Genomic DNA, 17,065 nt, shown 5'->3' on the forward strand with positions numbered 1-17,065 from the left:
CCAACAAAATGTGTACAAGTGGAAACTCTGGTCAACGTTGCTCAAGCAGTAGTTCGCCGTCATCAGAAGTGTCTGGACGCTGATGGGAACCACTTTGAGCACCTTTTGTCATTGCAGAAGTCAGACGTGACTTGTATTCATTTTGCTATTGGTATATATTGAGTATTACAATTAATGCCGTTTTTTCCTTTCCTAAAATGTGTATACACTTTACGGGCACCTTCTGTATACACATGCATACACAGACACATACATACAAATTCGTTCCCAACAGGAAGAGAATAAGGCAGTGAGCTTCCCAAGAAGCTGGACACAGTTTGTAGAAAAACAGCGTCTGGGGTAGGATTCCTGCCGAGAGCCACACAGTGCAGGGGTGGTGATTGCTCTCCTGCACACTGGTCCAGCTGGGCCACTTCTTTTCCTGCAAAGGGTGTTGCTTATTGGTTGTGCTTGACCACAGGTGCCTCAGAGCTGTTTATCAAACTCTGGCTAGCTACCCTGTGAGATAAAATGTGGGAGGCCCAGTTAACTTGGATTTCAGATTAAAAACAAAAACTCAATGCTTTTTTAGTATAAGTACGTTCCATACAATGTGTATCTGAAATTCTAATGTAACGGGGCCTCCTGACCTCTTCATTCGCTGAACCTGGCAGCCTCACCGACGTTGTGCGTTTCTAACACTGAGCTCCTGGGTCCTGGTGACGTTATGCTCTCTAAAGGCTGACGGCTCTGAGCATGCAGCATGGGTTTGCTGACTGAGATCTGGGTGGTTTGTCAAACTCGCCTTTCCCCTTGCAGGGGATGATGTGAGGATGGGTGTGTGTGTGTGTGTGTCCAAGGAGTCAGGGCCACTGGGGATGGTCCTAGAGCTGGTAACAAAGAGCATTATGACAAAGGGGTGTTTCTAGAGCACAGCCCAGATTATCCGGCAAGGAGGGGAAAGGAGATGGGGAGAGGGGCTCCAGAAATATTTTAAAGGGTTATAAAAATGGTTTGTTGCCTAGAACGTAACCATAGTACAATTAGTTGGCAAATAAATTATGTGGTTGGTTGATGCCGCGTGGACCAGTCTTCAGAACCGAATACTGAGACCACATGACTGGGCGTTTGCACTGCCCCAATTACCCCTCCTTTAGTTAATTGTCAACAGGTAAAGATGCTGAGCGCTAAGCATGTGTCGGCTCGGTGCTGGGAGATCGGAAACCAAGGTAAGTAGGATGAAGGCTTCCTCTCTCATCCACTGCGGGAGAGAGAAACATACTTACATGGAAGGTGGTGTGAGAAGTGCGAATGTGAACGAGTTGACAGAATTCTGGGCCTACGCGTCTTGCAAAACCAACTCATAACAATTAAGTTCAGTCAAACACAACAGAATTTTTTCATCACCATCCCTCCCCCCAGATAGAATGAATTTTATGTGATTAAACATAATAGTTATTTTCTCACTTTGCTGTTTAAAAAATAAAGAAAGGAAGGAAGGAGAGAGGGAGGGAGGGAGGGAGGGAGGGAGGGAGGGAGGGAGGGAGGGAGGGAGGGAGAGAGAGAAAGAAAGAAAGAAAGGAACGAAAAGAAAAAAAGAAACAGCACATTCAAATGTCCCATGTTTTGGATCCAGTAAGCTATGTGCAGATAAGTATTGGCCCCCAGGCCAGTCGGGGCTGGCCGTTGCCTGTTTCTTGTAAATACGGATTTATTGGACTACAGCCACTGTCCTTGCTGCCCCGTCTGGTCCGCTAGGGTGGCAGAGGTGGGTGGGAGCCGCAGAGACTAGCTGGCTCTCACAGCTGAGAATACTTATGGCCCAGCCCTTTAAGAAGAAGCTTGCCAACCTGTGAACTGGGACACCAGCACTTTCCTGTTGATGTCTTTCCAGCCAATTCCGCTCCCCCACCCCCACCCCAGGTTTATGTGTTCTTTCACTTTATCACCAGGCAGGGACAACTCTTTGCTTTTAATTTGAGTAAATGAGTAAACTAACAACACACCTTCTGGGTGAAAAGCGTCTGCTAGAGCGTTAACATTGCACCTACTGGCCATATGGGCTGCATTTGCTGCCCCTGACACCCAGGTAACCCAGAGCTCAGCTGTGGGGTTGGCCCCTTAAAAAGCTCACGGCAGCTCCGGGGGCCTAGATGTGGCCGGCTGCTGGGCTGGAGGAGGCGTTTCTGGAGGAGAGCCACACCCACTGTGAGTTCTGCCTGCTTTGTTATTTAATCGTAGTGATGATTCCGTGTCTTCTGTCAGCACACAGCATTAATAAGCGAGTGTCCCGATCACCTCTGGCGAATACGGTTTTCTCGTCTGGTGTTCATGAAAGAGTAGTCCTTTCTCATTGTCCAGCTAAGTTCAACCAGCTCCTGTTCAGTGGTGAAGCCAGACAGCAACAGGACATGGTTCTTGACCTCTGAGTGTTTATACTTTAAATGAGACAGAAATATGCTAAGTGATACAGTAAGTGATAAAATAGACTCAAACAGAAGGTACCTGGGGAATGCAGAGAAAGGCTTCCTGGTGGCAAAGAGCCGAGACAGTGGATAAAATCTCAATAAAATGGAAAAAGAGGTTGAAAAGCCTTTTTCCACCTGAGAAAACTTGAGCAGAGGCTTGGAAGATGGCGGGATGAGAAAGCACAGTGCTCTTAACAAAGGAGTTCTCCTTGGAGATGTGGCTGGACAGCTACTGAGGAGCCATCAAAGGGGACTTGGTTTGAAAAGGAGCTTTAACTTGAAGGTGATGGGGAGTTATTTAAAGGCTTTGGACATGCGGGAGACATGGGCACGTGTGCCTGTTACGTAGCTCCTTCAAAGCAGGGGAATACGGGAGGCCAAGAGGTCAGTTGACAGGCTATTGCAATAATCCGAGCTCAGAGATGATGAAGACAGCAGTGGTGACGAGGGGGTCTTTCGGGGAAAGTAGAAAGGTACTCCTGTTTGATTTGCAGACTTAGACAATTCCCCGTTGTTTACGTTAAACACTTTCATGCTGAACCGCATTCATGCTCACATCTATTACCTAAACCAGAGGGATACTGGCGAGAACACAAGACTGCCCTTTAGTTCAATACAATGTTCTAAAATGAGGAATGGTTTTCAAAAAGTCTGTGCCCTGGAACTTGATGTGTAGGATGTGGAAGCAGGAATAGCTCCACAGTCGTGGTCACAAAGATCCTTGGGCTCACGCTAAGTCCTAGTCTGATTAGGTTTTTCACCTTTTCGCGAGTCGTCAAAGATTGTTTTGGGTTCTGTTCTCGCTTCCAGATAGCTACTTTTTTCTTTAATCAGTTCGCATCTGAGGTTGTTAATTCCACCGACAGATGGCCCTGACATAAAAGTCTCACCATGCAAGTGGTTGGATTTTTAACCAGGATGCCCTCTGGCCACGTGCACTTCTCCCCCAGCCCTCAGCCTGCAGAAGTAGCTGTAGGCCTTGAGGCATTTCAGTGAGGCTCAGTTGTTTAAGCTGTTGGCAAACTACCCCTCCAACCTCCCAGCCCCCCCCACACCCATGAGCAATCTGAAGTCCAACGGGCAAGAGATCGGGCTAACGTGCTCATGGGAAGGGGTGTCTTGGAGTTCCTGTGTGGTCTGAGCCTGGGGCTGCGGAGGCTGCATGGAGGGCAGTTACTCGCCACCCTGACCTTGGGAGCTGATGTCTAATCAGCCTGCCAGGGGAGGTAATGTTCGCTCTGACGGGCCATGGCGAGGCTTGTGGCCACTCCCAAAGCCCAGCTCCTTTCATGCCACCATTTACATGTCATAACGTAGCCATGACGTCAGCAGAAAGAGAGCCAGCCTACGGTAGCCAGCTGCTCAGGTCCATGGGTCTCCTGGCGATTTCCAATCGTGTTCTCATTGGACACTGCCTTCCTCTCCACGAGCTTACTGGAGGCCTTGACCGTCTCTGCCAGAGAAGGTTCAGTTCCAGCTCTATGCAAGGAGCTGGGCCAGGGTGACGGAGGGTTTAAGAGGGTCCGAGAAGCATTTATCCTTCCGAAGGGTCATGTGCTGTCCCAGACACCACAGGTAAAAGGACTGTTTGTACAGGAGCTCATCTCCCTGTGGCACAGTCCAGTGGATAGACGTCCAAACTGGATGGTCAGTTCCCTACTGCACTGGCCCCAGGAGGGGACGAGGCCCAGAGTAAGACCCCAGAGGCTGCGTCAACCAGACTCTGAGTTTTAAGGCTTCGTGGAGAGGGAGACGTAGGATGTGGGTTCTCAAAGGCTGAGTGTGAGTCCCACAGCTGGGCAGTGAGGAACGGGAGGGCCGTAACCCACAGGGAGACCCACGGCGGCTCTGTGCTGCCCCTGACACACACGTCCCCGGAACCAGAGGGTGGTTGGGGCTCAGTGCCCAGGTGATGGCTGGCTGCTGAGACCCAGGGCGTGGCTCCTCACAGCCTCCTGGACAGAGGTAGCATCTGCAATCCTACGTGTCCGGCCCTGGTTTGAAAGCAATCAGACAGGAAACAGTAGTCCAAAAAAGTGGCATTGTTTGTGGCAGGACTTTTCTAGCACATGTTCCCTCAACAGATGGTTTTTAAATTTTGATATTTATCAGAATTGCCCAGGGCAGCTGTTGTTGAGGTGAGGTCAGGAAACCAGCAGCAGCAGCAGCAGCAGGGAACATGCTAGAAAGGCAGGTTGTCAGACTCCACCCAGACCTGCTCTGTCGGGAGCCCTGAGGTGGGCCTGGTGCTCTGTGCTGTGATGGTGCTGCCTGCTCACAGCCACAGCCGGGTCCTGTGGGGCTGGGACACAAGTCCTCACCAAGCGACTCACTACCTAACAATCCCTCTGAGCCTCAGTGACTGCTTCTGGGAAACGGGGCTGTGATACGGGCGATGTGGGCTGGTTGGGATGAAAGGTGACGTGAGGGGTCTGGTGCGGCTGCTCCCACTTGGCATGTTAGCTCAAGCTTCTGGAACAAAGTACCACAAGCTGGGTGCTTAGGAACAGCAGACATTTATTTCTCACGTGGCTGGAAGTCCAAAGTCAGGGTACGAGCCTGGTGGCGTCCTGGTGAGAACCGTCTTCCTGGTTGCAGACTGCTGACTTCTCATATCTCCAGATGGAGAAAGAATGCTCCCGAGGGTCCCTTTATAAGAGCACTGGTCCCATTCCTGAGGGCTGACCCTCAGGGCCTAATCACACCCCCAGAAGTCCCACCTCCTAACACAGTCACACTGGAGGGTAGAGTTTCAACATATGAATTTGGGGGTGGGGGGGGGAGGACGCAAACAGTCAGTGCATAGCCCTTGTAAACAAGCAGTGACTGACAGCAGTCATAAGCTTCATGCCTGTAGTCCAGAGCCCCCTTCCCGGCTGGTTGTGGTGGGTGGTTACCAGGACAACAAGCACTGAACCACCTCCGGAAGGCATATGCCAGCGAGCATGTCAGCCTGCAGGGGTTCTGAGCACTGTGACCTCCTCCCCTCTCCTCTGCTTCCTGCCCCAGGTCCATGCATGCACGGGCAGCGCTGAGTCCCTGTGGGGCCAACTGTTCCTCCTGCGCCCTCTCTGCCCAGGACACACCTGTACTCATCCTACCTGCAGCCCATCACCCATCACAAAGGCCCAGCCTCGATGCAGACTCACACAGAAGGGTATTGAGGGGAGGACATCCTGTCTGTGTGGGATGTTTAGTGGGATCCCACAGGACCTCCCGCAAGCCTCAGAGGTAGGGGCCACGGGGTGCGGTTTGTCCAGGCGCCCAGCAGCTGCTGAGTCTTTGTCAGCAAAGGTCTCTTCAGGCATTCATCCTTGATCCAGTGATCCCTTCACAACCCAACATGCCTTTCTCAGTATATTCCCGGACTATACAGGCTGCCTTCAAGAATGCAATCTTCAAATCCTGTCTTCTCTTTTGGTGTGGAGTGATGTATTAGTGCACGTTGTTAAATGAGCTTGCCTCCCATAATGCAACCTAGATAGTGCCTGTGGGTCTTGGCATAATGCCTCTCTCTCTCTCTTTCTCTCTCTCTCTCTCTCTCTCTTTCTCTCTCTCTCTCTCTCTCTCTCTCTCTCTCTCTCTCTCTCTCTCTCTCTCTCTCTCTCCCCCACCCCCAACCCTCCTCCAACGTATTCAAGAAGTCAGGGAAGAAGAGGGCCATAGCTCCCACTTGTTATAAGAAAGAAGGAAAGACAATCTTGAACCCAAGTTCACGATCACTCCAGACTGTTGCAAAGTGCTTTCTCCCTGAGATTTTAACTGAGTTTTACCACTGGCAGCTTCAACAGTCACACTGGCACTGCCAGAAGGAAGCACCGACATTAGCCTTAACAACAGTCTCTTGCCCAGAAACATTCCAGGTAAATAATTGAAATCTCAAAGATTGGCAGGTGAGGAGGTGCCACTGTGTACCGCGTGGGGAGAGAATGCGTGGCAGGGCGGCCAGAGTAATCAATCACTCTGGTGAGGAAGGACACTCTGAGACGCATCCGCGCTTTTAAGAGCTGCGTCTGGCTGTGTTGCCTCTCAGCTAAATGGTGTTCAGTAAATTCTGAACTCTTCTTAGCCGAGAAACAGCAGTTCTCATTCTTCTTATCACTGAGGCATGTGAGCGTGAGTTCATTTTCAGAATGCCACAGTAACTATCAAAACACAAAATCTTCCAGCACCTCAAGTTCAGGATCTTCCATATAACTTATGACTTCAATTTCTGTTTCACCGGAACCACTTTTCTGCAAAACAAAACATCCTCCTTTAGACGTCTTCTTGAGAACTTTTCAGTTAAGGAGTTTCTTTACAACAGGTTTTAAGTCTATTTTGCTTCTAAAAATAGTAAATGGTCACTGGAGACAATGTAGAAAATAAAGTAGGAAGAAGACAAATACACACAAAAGTACCCATGAGCCGATCCCCCAAACATAGCCCAGTCTCTCCACAGCCCTTTGTTCTGCACATAAAGTTATCTTTACAGTTATGTGAAGTCAGATGGATAAACAGCTTCATAAATTGATTTCTTTCTTGTAACATCATATAATATTTTAAATTCTATTGTTATATGATTCTCGGCTGCATCACTTTTAGTAACTCCATCATATTCTGTATAGTTTACATGTGTTATGTCCAGTTTTGGTGATTATAAATAATGCTGATATTAACTAGAAAATGTGCAACAAAACAATAACACCGCCTGTAAGAGACCCTATTCCTCAACTTCATTTACTCACTTCTCACATTTTTAATATTTACACTGGATACTGCGCTGTGCGATGGGTATGCCGTGAGGACACACCAGACAGGGTCTGTGCCTCTCGTCCTTTCAATAGTCTGTTGTCCACTTAATTTTGGAATGAACCCCTCTGGATACAAAGAAGGGCTGGAAACCAGTCTCTAACAAATCCAAATTTCAGGATAAGATGTGTTACAATGAGCCCTCTTTTTATGGCTAAAAGCCAACTTGTCCCTTCCTTCGTCCCTCCTCTCTCCCACCCCCCACCAAGTGTCTGTCTTTTAGATGTTAAAATTTCTTAGGTGTGGACAAGCAAAAGCTGCTTAATGAGAGCTCTGGGATGGCAGCTACGCTCGAGTCCTAGCACTGGGTCCCCAGCCACACTCAGATGCGCAGGTCGTCCTTACAAGCGAAGGGTTTCCGTTCCCAGGAGCCAAACCCTTCCCAGGGGTTTGCAGACTGTTACTGCCAACAGCACCAAGGGGGCCCCTTTGTCGTATTGTAGCAGAGGCCCCAAAGCTGGGTGGGCCAGGTTTCATCTTTGGAGGTAGACACTGAGGCACTGGCACTGGGGGCCCAGCCGTGGTCACCTGTGCTCTTGCCCCATGTTCTCCCAGGTGGAGGCCACAGGATGGACAGCAGTGGGCGGCCCTTCATTTTCCCAGTGCTCCCTGCTCTCATCCTCCCTGACCCCCTGCCAGGTTTTACGTGACTCTGCAATGTGAGGAGACAGTGAGTGTACCCAGTAGCCTGGCGTGCTGTGCCCTGACGTTCATTTTTTGCTTATTCCGAAGCCGGCTTGTGTACCCCAAGTTGTTCGTTTGCACACATGACTTGATTTTAATTAACCGCAAACCTCATGCATATACAATAAGCTCTTAAGCCAGTTTCTTTCCCCAACCTCAGGATATTGAAAGCAATCTTTGGGGGCCCTGCAGCCAAATGAGATACCAGCACTAACACGTTCCATCGAGAGGCAGGACAAATGGCTTCAGCCAGCTGCTTAGCTCAGACGCAGCTTCTCAGGGGTGACTCGTCTGGAGTGAAGACGGACTGACAGCAAAAGCTCAGATACACCACAAGAGTTTCATCCTGGGGCGCACTGTCCTTCCAGAAAAGCTATGGTTAAGAGCATATTGGCTGTTCCCCAGTACCAAGCATGGAACTAATGGGGGTTCTTTGGTCGGCCTCACTAGGTCAGTAACTGCCATTGTCTGTAATCGTTCCAAACCCCCAAACTGCAAACTCTAAAGAAAGGTCACAGCTTATTGAAATGATCCATCTTGGTGAGTGTTTTATCGACCTTTCCCGTCCCTTCAACCAGTCACCAGTTGATTCATCCAATCCTGAGTGCTTTATTAGAGAGAAAACAAAATTTGTTAAGAAAATTGCATGATTTACATCAGGAGTCTGCAAACTACCATCTGTGGGACAAACCTGGCTTGTTGCCTGTTTGTTTTGGCACATTTGTGTGCATGGTGTCTGTCTATGGCTGCTTTCGTTGACCCTCAAATATTTACTGTCTGTCTCTTTATAGAAAAAGTTTGCTGACCCCTGCTCTAAACAACCATTCAATTTAAGGATAGATTTGACAATCAATGAACCATAACTATATGCTGAAACTCACAAAGCATTGCTGAGAGAATTAAAGAAAACCTAAACAAATAGAGTGACATGTCCTGCTTACAGATCAGAAGACTTGACAGGATTGTTAAGATGTCACTTCTCCCCAAACTAACTTGTAATACAACCCAATCTGATTAAGATCCCAGTAGCCTTTTTGGCAGAAATTGATAAAATGGCTCTAAAATTTAGTGTAAGGAAATAAAAAGCACCTAGAATATGAAAAACAATGCTGAAAAAAAAGTTATGCTTGGCAGCCCTGTACTACCTGGTGTCCAGGTGTATGATAAAGCTACAGTAATTAAGACAGTATTGTAGTCACATAGAAGTACACAAATAGGTCAATAAAACCACATGGATAGTCCAGACAGAGACCCACATGTATATGAAAAACCGATTTTCGACAAAGCTGTCAAGTGGATTCACTGGGGAAAGTGATGATTTTTCTACATGATGCTGGAACGATTGGGTAGTTGTAGGTAAGAACATTCGGTTAAGCCTAAGTGCTCTGAGTGGTATAACGGGCCCCCAAAAATGCATATCTGGGGAAGTCATTTGCCTTCTCTACGGTTCCTTACACTATGGAACTAGGAAAAATTCCTCTGAAAAATTTTGTTGATTGGGGTACCCACGTGCAGAAACATGGATTCTTAACTCTTTTGCTGTGGCATTCGGATGTGTTTTCCTGTGGCTTGCACCATCAACAACAAAGAGGTTTTGTGTGCCATATCGTGTAACATTTTGTAATAAATTTGTTATGTCATCAATGCCATTAGATTCTAATTTATCTATACTTAAATCTAATGGATGCTACTTAGTATGTTTTCAGTAATTTTTTTTGCTGAAATTCAATATAATGGTAAATTTGTTACCATATAACAAAGGTTTAAAATAAAAATAATGCCATGTATGTACAAAACAGGTCAAAATGTTATTAAATACATAAAATAGTCAAAATATCAATTTTTTTTGTGTGTGGATTTTTGACACATTTTGAAAAAAAGCAAACTTGCAATCAATTAACGCAGTGAAAGAGTTAAGATGTTAGAACTAAACAACGTATTGGATCCTCCCATCTATGCCCTTATTCTACAGAAAAGGAAGTGGAAGGAATTGCCCAAGGTCAGTTACAAGATGGCTGATAGCAAATTCAAGTCTAACTGGTGAGGACACTCAAAATCGAGTAGGACCTTTCCAGCGTACGATGAAACAATCCGACAGAGCAGGATGACTAAAGCGGCAGAAAGCCGCAGACGCCTGGGTGAGAAGACCCTGTCTTCTAATACGGAACACCAGTAACCCAACGGCAGATCCCTGGGGACCCAGCGCTGGGCAGAGAGGAAATATCTTAAGAACTTTCAACATTACCTCATAGTTAACGGTCACAACAAAATCTTTAATACTACTTTTCGGTGCTGGAACTGGTGGAAACAACTTGGTCCATAAGTGACATCTGAAAACAGAATAAAGGAGGGAGTTAGGTGAGCAAACGCATCCCTTCTTGCCCTTAAATTTACTCTAACAATTGACCTAGTTCATTCCAGGACCCACTGTTTTGTATATTCAAGTCCTTACTGACCAAGACTTCCTAATGTCCACATGGTGACAATAACTAAAGGCCTTGGGGGCACTGCAAGGCTCTGATGGCCTCTGAGTCCCCTAAGAAACACACAATGGCATCTGCTCCATGTGGCGCCTATTACCTGACAAGAGAAGATCTATGCCACGTGTGTGGCAGGGGGCCCAGCTGTTACCTGCAGTGCTGGTTGGCACCGCTTCCCCCTGCTGTGCTGGCTCACAGAGTGTACTTGATTTTTCCACCCCTTTGAACTGCCACCCCCCAGCCCGTAGGTGCCATCTGAATATAACATTTATAACAGTGAAGTTGTTTAAAATAAAAGTCTAAATTATCTAAGGGCTCAGGAAGAACAAGCCTCCTCAAATGGCACCACCTTACTGAATGCTAACAAATGAGGAGTTCTTATGGGGCTGTTTGCAGGCTCCAGGGTGGGTCACCAGATCTGCGTCCCTTTCTTAGAATCTGTGTTTGACCTAAGAACAGTTAGGTCAGACAGGGCCAGGTGACCTAATGGCCAGGGAAGGAATCGGTACTTTGTCACGGGAGTTTGTGCTGGGGAGGAATTGGAGTGATTTCGGCCCCCAGTGGGCTGCCTTCCTTTAGCTGAGATGTAAAATGTGTGTGCGGGGGGTTCAAGAGAGGCAGACGAGTGCTGAGGGGGGCAGGCCGTTGTAAGGAAGCCAAAGAACACGGGTGTAAAACCCTTCACAGAAACGCATAGACTGTGGACAGATTCAAGCAGAGGAGCGTAATGGTGGGCGTTGGGGTGGGGGGGATGACATTGTCTCCATCAGTTTCTGTAAATCACCTCCCAGCGTTTCTCACTCTCTGGTCCACACTCATCTTGGAAAGGCTGTCCAGAGGACATAAAAGTGGCATACATCCATCCGCTAACAAGAACCCGAGTGGATGGCCAGCAGAAGTATAAAAATTCTCCATGCAGAGCCCTTTGGACACACGCACACGTAACGAGTACCCACCTGCTGCAGGTTAGTGATAAGATGAAGACGAGGCAGACGGTTGTCAGAAGCACAACCAGAACCCATTCTGTCCAGGGCTTTGGCTCATCGTTTCCTGATGAAAGAAAAGGAAATAAATCAGGGCTAGAACCTGTGACAGACAAGGGAAGTGACGAGACCCGAGGGGGCATCAGAAAACTGGGGTTTGAGTCGCAGGTGCTGGTAGATGCTGGGCACGTGGCTGAACCTTCCTGAGCCTGAGATTCGTCACCTGGAAAAGGGGGTGACAGCATCCGTCTCACAAAGTTGACATCAGGGTGAAATGAAATGATGGCATTGAGGCCATTTTTCATCCTAGAGCGTTATTACTCAGTCAGCAGGGGCACTGCCTCTCGGTTCTGCTACCTGGAGCTTATCAGCTTTTGCTGAGTAGTGAGGTTTTAGAGGGAAGAGCTACAAAACTGTGAGCCTACTGAGTAACCTAACTGCATTACAACCGAAGTATTTTTTCCAAAGCTGGAAATTGGACTTTTAGAGCAAGTGAAGTGTGGGATAATACTCATGGTTAACAATACGGCATCAGACGCTGCTATTATAAATGCTCCACAATCTCTACTATCCTTGAAACACCCCTTGCGAGACCTCATGTATAGAGCATATAAAATGCATTATATATGTAGATTGAGGTTTGCAAAACAAGTTGTTTCCTAGTAGGGACAGGACTATGGCCGCACATGTGTGAGACTGGTAAGAGAAAGTGGAAGTAAACATGTTTATGTTTAGAGCATACAATGAAAGTAAACGTGATTATATTTATGTGTGAAACTGAGCTTAACAAAACTGAGTGGTAAACACGTTCACCAAAACAACTCCTGGTTATCACCTCAGAGGTAAACAAGTCCAAGGAAAAGAGGGTAAAAGCAGAATCCCAGAGCAATGCCGTGAGTGGTCCCACTGGGCGCTCCAGCTAAGACCCTCTGCGAGGTGCAAGCCGTGATACTCCTGGACTCTCCGAAGTTCTTCCCTGCAAGACCAGCTCACCTCAGACCCATCGTGGGCCCTGTCGTCTCTCCTGGAACAGGGACCTTCACCATCCCAATTGACTCTGGGACTTGGTTCCTTGTTAAATTCTGTTCTATTCTGTATAACCTTCTGTGCTTACCAGAGCATTGGCCTCTGGAGGGACATTGGCTCCCAAATAAAGCTGTGTCACTCACTCTATTTGAACTTGTGTGCTGGGACTTTGTTTCCCACTCGTGTCACGAGTACCACGCAGGGACATAGGGCCCTGCCAAGGGGTTAATGTCCCCTTGACTTTCAGGAAGACACTGAAGTGTGGTGACTGCCCTCACAGGTGTTCGCAACACCCCATTTCACAGACAGGAAAATAAAAGCAAACTGCAGATAGCATCACTTTGTTGCATGCTTCATTACTCTTTAGTGAAATTTGCTTCTGATGTGCACTCAGGGACAGATTCTTCTTTGAGCTTGGATGACAGCTTTGAGGTGGGGGGTTGATTTTTTTTTGCGGCACTAGAAATGCATTCCAGAAAAATCGGAGGTCATTTACTCAGTGTTGAAAATGGTGTAATGCGCTTGCTAATCTGCCTGATTCACTTCCAGAGGAGAATGCAAACCTGAGGACGTTCCTTTCAGTGGTAGAGGCCACTTGCTGTCCCTTCCATCACTCACCCAGTTAACCAGCATGTGCTGGTCTCCCTTTCTATACTGTGTACTGGACACAGGTCACCAGGGTGAGCACACGTGGGCCCCCCCTTCCCGCAGGACAGAGTCCGGCCATCAGGGAAACCCAGCACCAAGCAAATGACAAGGTAATGGGGCTGTGGGGGCAGCAGCGCTCAGTGCTGTGGTGATGAAACCACACTGCTCCGGGAAGAATAGGTCCCAGCCCGCAGTTGGCTGCTGTTGGTTTCTTCTACAAAACGAGAAGTGAGTGGAAGTGGGACTTTCAAGTCCGTGTAAATAGCCTCAGACTTCCCCAAACTCCAAAGCACTTTACACCCAAACGTCCAAGGCCCCGCGAGGGAGCGATGTCTGCAGGGCATCCTGCTGGCGATGCCAGCTTTGCTCTGGTCTCCTGCTGTTGTGCCTCCCGAGAACTCTGAGTCGGGGTTTATTTTCTGCCTCCCCAAAGCTTGCATTTCTCCCCCTTCATCTCTTCCCTGTGCTTTCAAATATTCGTGGAGTCCTTTATCCTGAATAATCCATCACTTCGTTCTGCCACCTCTCCAGACTGTCATCAAATACCTTTGTACTTTGTTTCCCAGCCTAAGGTCTTGAATAGGGGTTCAGGCCGCTCCATTTCCCCAGCTCAGAAACTGCTTTCTTCATCACTGGTGCCTTCCTCCCATGCGCGTGCAAAGGACTCTCGGTTTTTGGTCCAAGTTTATCTGTCCTGACCTCCCTGTGGACTTCAGACTTGACAGTGGCTTCCACCTGGAAACCAAGCCATTGACTCTTTCACCCAAATATTTCTCCTCGTCAGCAGCGTTTCCTTCTCCCCTGTTTAATTTCAGTTGGTCTCTCCGCTCAGCCCTGACCGTGCCGTATTTTACACCAGGGTCTGCTCTTTGAACTTGGCAGTTTGCTCAGCACAGCTTCGTCTTTTCATTCCACGCAGTTTTCTCCCAGGTCTCTGCTCCTGGCTCAGGCCTGACGCCGCTGCAGGTCTAGACCCTAAACTGCCCAGAGGTGAACCCTGCGGGGATGTGTCTCAAAGCGACAACACGCACAGTTAAACGCATGCTTTCTTCCCATGAAAATGACTTCTCGACTTCTCCCACTCTCTCCCCATCTGGTGTCCACTCTCCCACATCCCCACCTGCAGTCGTCGGAAGTCACCGTGGTTCTTCCCACTCTCACAGCCCCAGCCTCCTTTCCTTGTTTGCATCGTTCTGCCAAACCCCGTCACGAACGCTAGAGAAGCGTGCTCTGCCTCGTCTGGAAACGGGTCCTGTTCCCAGCTTGCTGTGAAGGCAGCATCTTGGCCTCAGTGCCCTCACTGGTGACAATGAGGCACTTGAAATAGCTGACCCTTCCGATGCCTCCTGGTCCAACGCCTTCTAGCCCCACTTAATCCAGGCCGCCATTGGTTTGCGTACGCTTACCTTTAACAAAATCAGTCTCAGGAAAGGAGTACACTTGGCGTTGCTGCAAGTTTGAAAGTTGTAGCAAAGTATAGAATAAATAAAAGTCACCCGTAACCAGAGGCAACGGAATGGCTTCTTCTATGTCAGGTGTTTGCATCCACCTTTCCTGAGGGCTCACAGACGCCAGACCTGTTGCAAAGCACTTAACATACCTTCTCAATGTACTTCTCCCAGTGATGCTTTGTGGTGGGCTCTGCTCCCCTCACTTCACAGAGGGAGAAATGAGCCGATGGGGCAGGTTGGGGTGGGGGAGGGACTAAGTCTACTGAGGACACACAGTTGGCGGGTGGAGCTGGGATTCTAGTCAGTTCTGTGGCTTGTAACCGAGTGTCCTGTTAAACCGAGTTCTTACTGCACTTCCTCAGAGCGAATATAAAGAGCGACTGGGACAAACCATTGCCATCAAATCAAATACCGTCTTGCTTTATTTCCCAGTCGGGTTTCCTGAATAAGGGATTCTGCCGGCTTCATCTCCCCATCTCTGAAACTCTCCGCTCCACACTTAACCATGAGGCAGGTACCCCAACATTCAGACAGTCCAGACTCACATACATGGAATAAGTATTTAGCAAGGAGCATGTCAGCAGAAAAAGTTATCCTGTTTAAATTCGGTTAAACAGGCCAAGTTTGGGTCCTGCAGAAAGAATGAGCAGTGTTGTAAACATTATCGGGGCCACACACTCGGAACAATTTGTGTCTCACATTGTGCAACACCCCATAGCCTGATAAGTCAAGGCCTGATAATAGCACCATTTACTGCTGCCCATGATTACAAAAATCTTTTCAGTTAAACCACTCTCTACTTATTCGCTTCACCTCTTACTCTGATAAGTGAAGATTCTTGCTGAATTAGCAAAAATATAGAGGCAACTGATTTTATTTCATTCAATCAAACAAAGTTACTGGTGCATGCGAGGTCCATGTGGGATGCAAAGCCATGCTCGCCACTCGGAGGGAGGGGGCAGATGAGTCGTTTCTCAGGACCTGGCTCCGGCAGTGTCCCAGCGTGCCTGAGAACGACTCCCCTGCTGCCCATTGAGAACAGAACTAACCTCCAGAGGACAGAGCCAAGGTCACTTTACCGCACAGAAAACATAACCTGGCAGGTAAATCCAGTACCAGAAAGAGCTTTCACCTACTCACTGCCAAATGGACATTACCTGTGGATTATCTAGGGCTCTGTGATTTATTAACATGGAAAAACTGAGAGTCAGTTATATAAAATAAATGAATTAAAGATTGCATTTACTCTTCTTCTGGTGAAGGTAGGAAAAGGGGAATACTTCCTGCTGACTGTATTTATCCTTCGAGTTAAAAGTGATTAAGAATTTCAATACTGTAAAGGTTGGGGGGCCCCTGAATGCATCAGTCATTTGAATTCTGGAGACTCTGGCCTTGGAGATTTTTTTTAAGAACAAGTTATTTCCAGGGAACTTGTACCTTCTCTCTGACTCAAGGTGAATGCCTTTCCTGCCATTAAAGCGGAAGCCACAGAGGTTTCTTTTCAAGAGCTTAATGGACACTGCTATTTGGTTATGCAGAAATGAGTTCTTGAAAGAGGAAGTCACTCAGCCTGTTCTCTCAGCCCTCTCGGCTCTCTACCTCAGTCCTGGATGCTTTTCAGACACCAGCAGCTTGGCGCTCAGCTCTCTGGTTTCTGGTGCCTTCAGCTTGCGTCGTTTTCGACATCTAACAATTTGACCTTGAGAATAAGCCGACTAATGAGCATTCTGTCGCTGTGTTATGACCCGGCGTACCTGATGACGAGCACGGGGTTAGGATGGTGGCAACTGAGAAGGCAAAAGCCGGAGGTGTGGACCCGACGTAGTCCCAGCTCTGCCTCTGGGGCCCTGGGACCTTTGTCAAATTGCTCAGAATCCTTAAGACACAGAGTAATAAGCACAGGCCTGGAGGGGAAAGAAAGTCACCCAATATTGCACATACTAGGAAGTAGAAAGGGGCATGAGGCGTGGATGGTCCAAACCCTCCCGGATCTGTGTTCAAATGGACACTGTGGACGTGTAGATAAGGAGAGCCTGAAGACATCATTGAAAATGTCCCCATTGCTTGGTCTGCATGGAGGCTGACCGGGTCATGAGCTGGCAGAGTGTTCCCTTTCACGGCCATGAGTCCCCACTGCCCATCCTCCTGCCTCAGTCTCCCTCGCTGGCACCATGACCCCTGAGGTGACAAAGCATCACAGAAAGAAGGGTGTAGAGCCAATCCTGAGGCTGTTTCCAGACCCAGGCCCAGCACTGTCTAGGTCCGTCACTCTGGGCAGTTCCTTACCCTCTCTGATATCTGTGTTCTCATAATCTAGAAATCTGTAGAATTAGGAAAACTCTGTGTTTCTGAAGATACACAAGTTAACGTCGCTGAGCGTGTCTAGCAAACTCCCTGGTCCAGTAGGAGAATCCCTTCTTCCTCTGAGCTGGCAGACCCATCGTGACGCAGAGTTCCTCCATGAAAGGGGAGGGGGGTACCCCTAGAGCTGGCGAAGCCCGAAAGCACGGCGGGAACCCCCACTCCTGACACTTGGGACATACTCTGAAAGGCCC

General features: G+C 48.2%; 1 protein-coding gene across 1 annotated transcript in view; it reads right to left on the bottom strand.

Annotated features, from left to right (window-relative positions):
* Positions 1-6,112: 6,112 nt before the first annotated feature.
* IL5RA (interleukin 5 receptor subunit alpha) overlaps positions 6,113-17,065 on the bottom strand; it is a 37,274-nt gene continuing 26,321 nt past the window's right edge. Inside the window, exons 10-12 of the mRNA XM_074312145.2 lie at positions 11,359-11,452; positions 10,168-10,252; positions 6,113-6,682 (exon numbers count right to left, since the gene is read on the bottom strand). Coding sequence (XP_074168246.2) covers positions 6,596-6,682; positions 10,168-10,252; positions 11,359-11,452 — 266 coding nt within the window. The 3' untranslated portion in view covers positions 6,113-6,595. The remainder of the gene's footprint in view (positions 6,683-10,167; positions 10,253-11,358; positions 11,453-17,065) is intronic.

Source organism: Rhinolophus sinicus, chromosome 5 (assembly GCF_057876585.1).
Source record: "Rhinolophus sinicus isolate RSI-liver-muscle chromosome 5, RSI-T2T, whole genome shotgun sequence".
NCBI classification, from domain to species: Eukaryota; Metazoa; Chordata; class Mammalia; order Chiroptera; family Rhinolophidae; genus Rhinolophus; species Rhinolophus sinicus.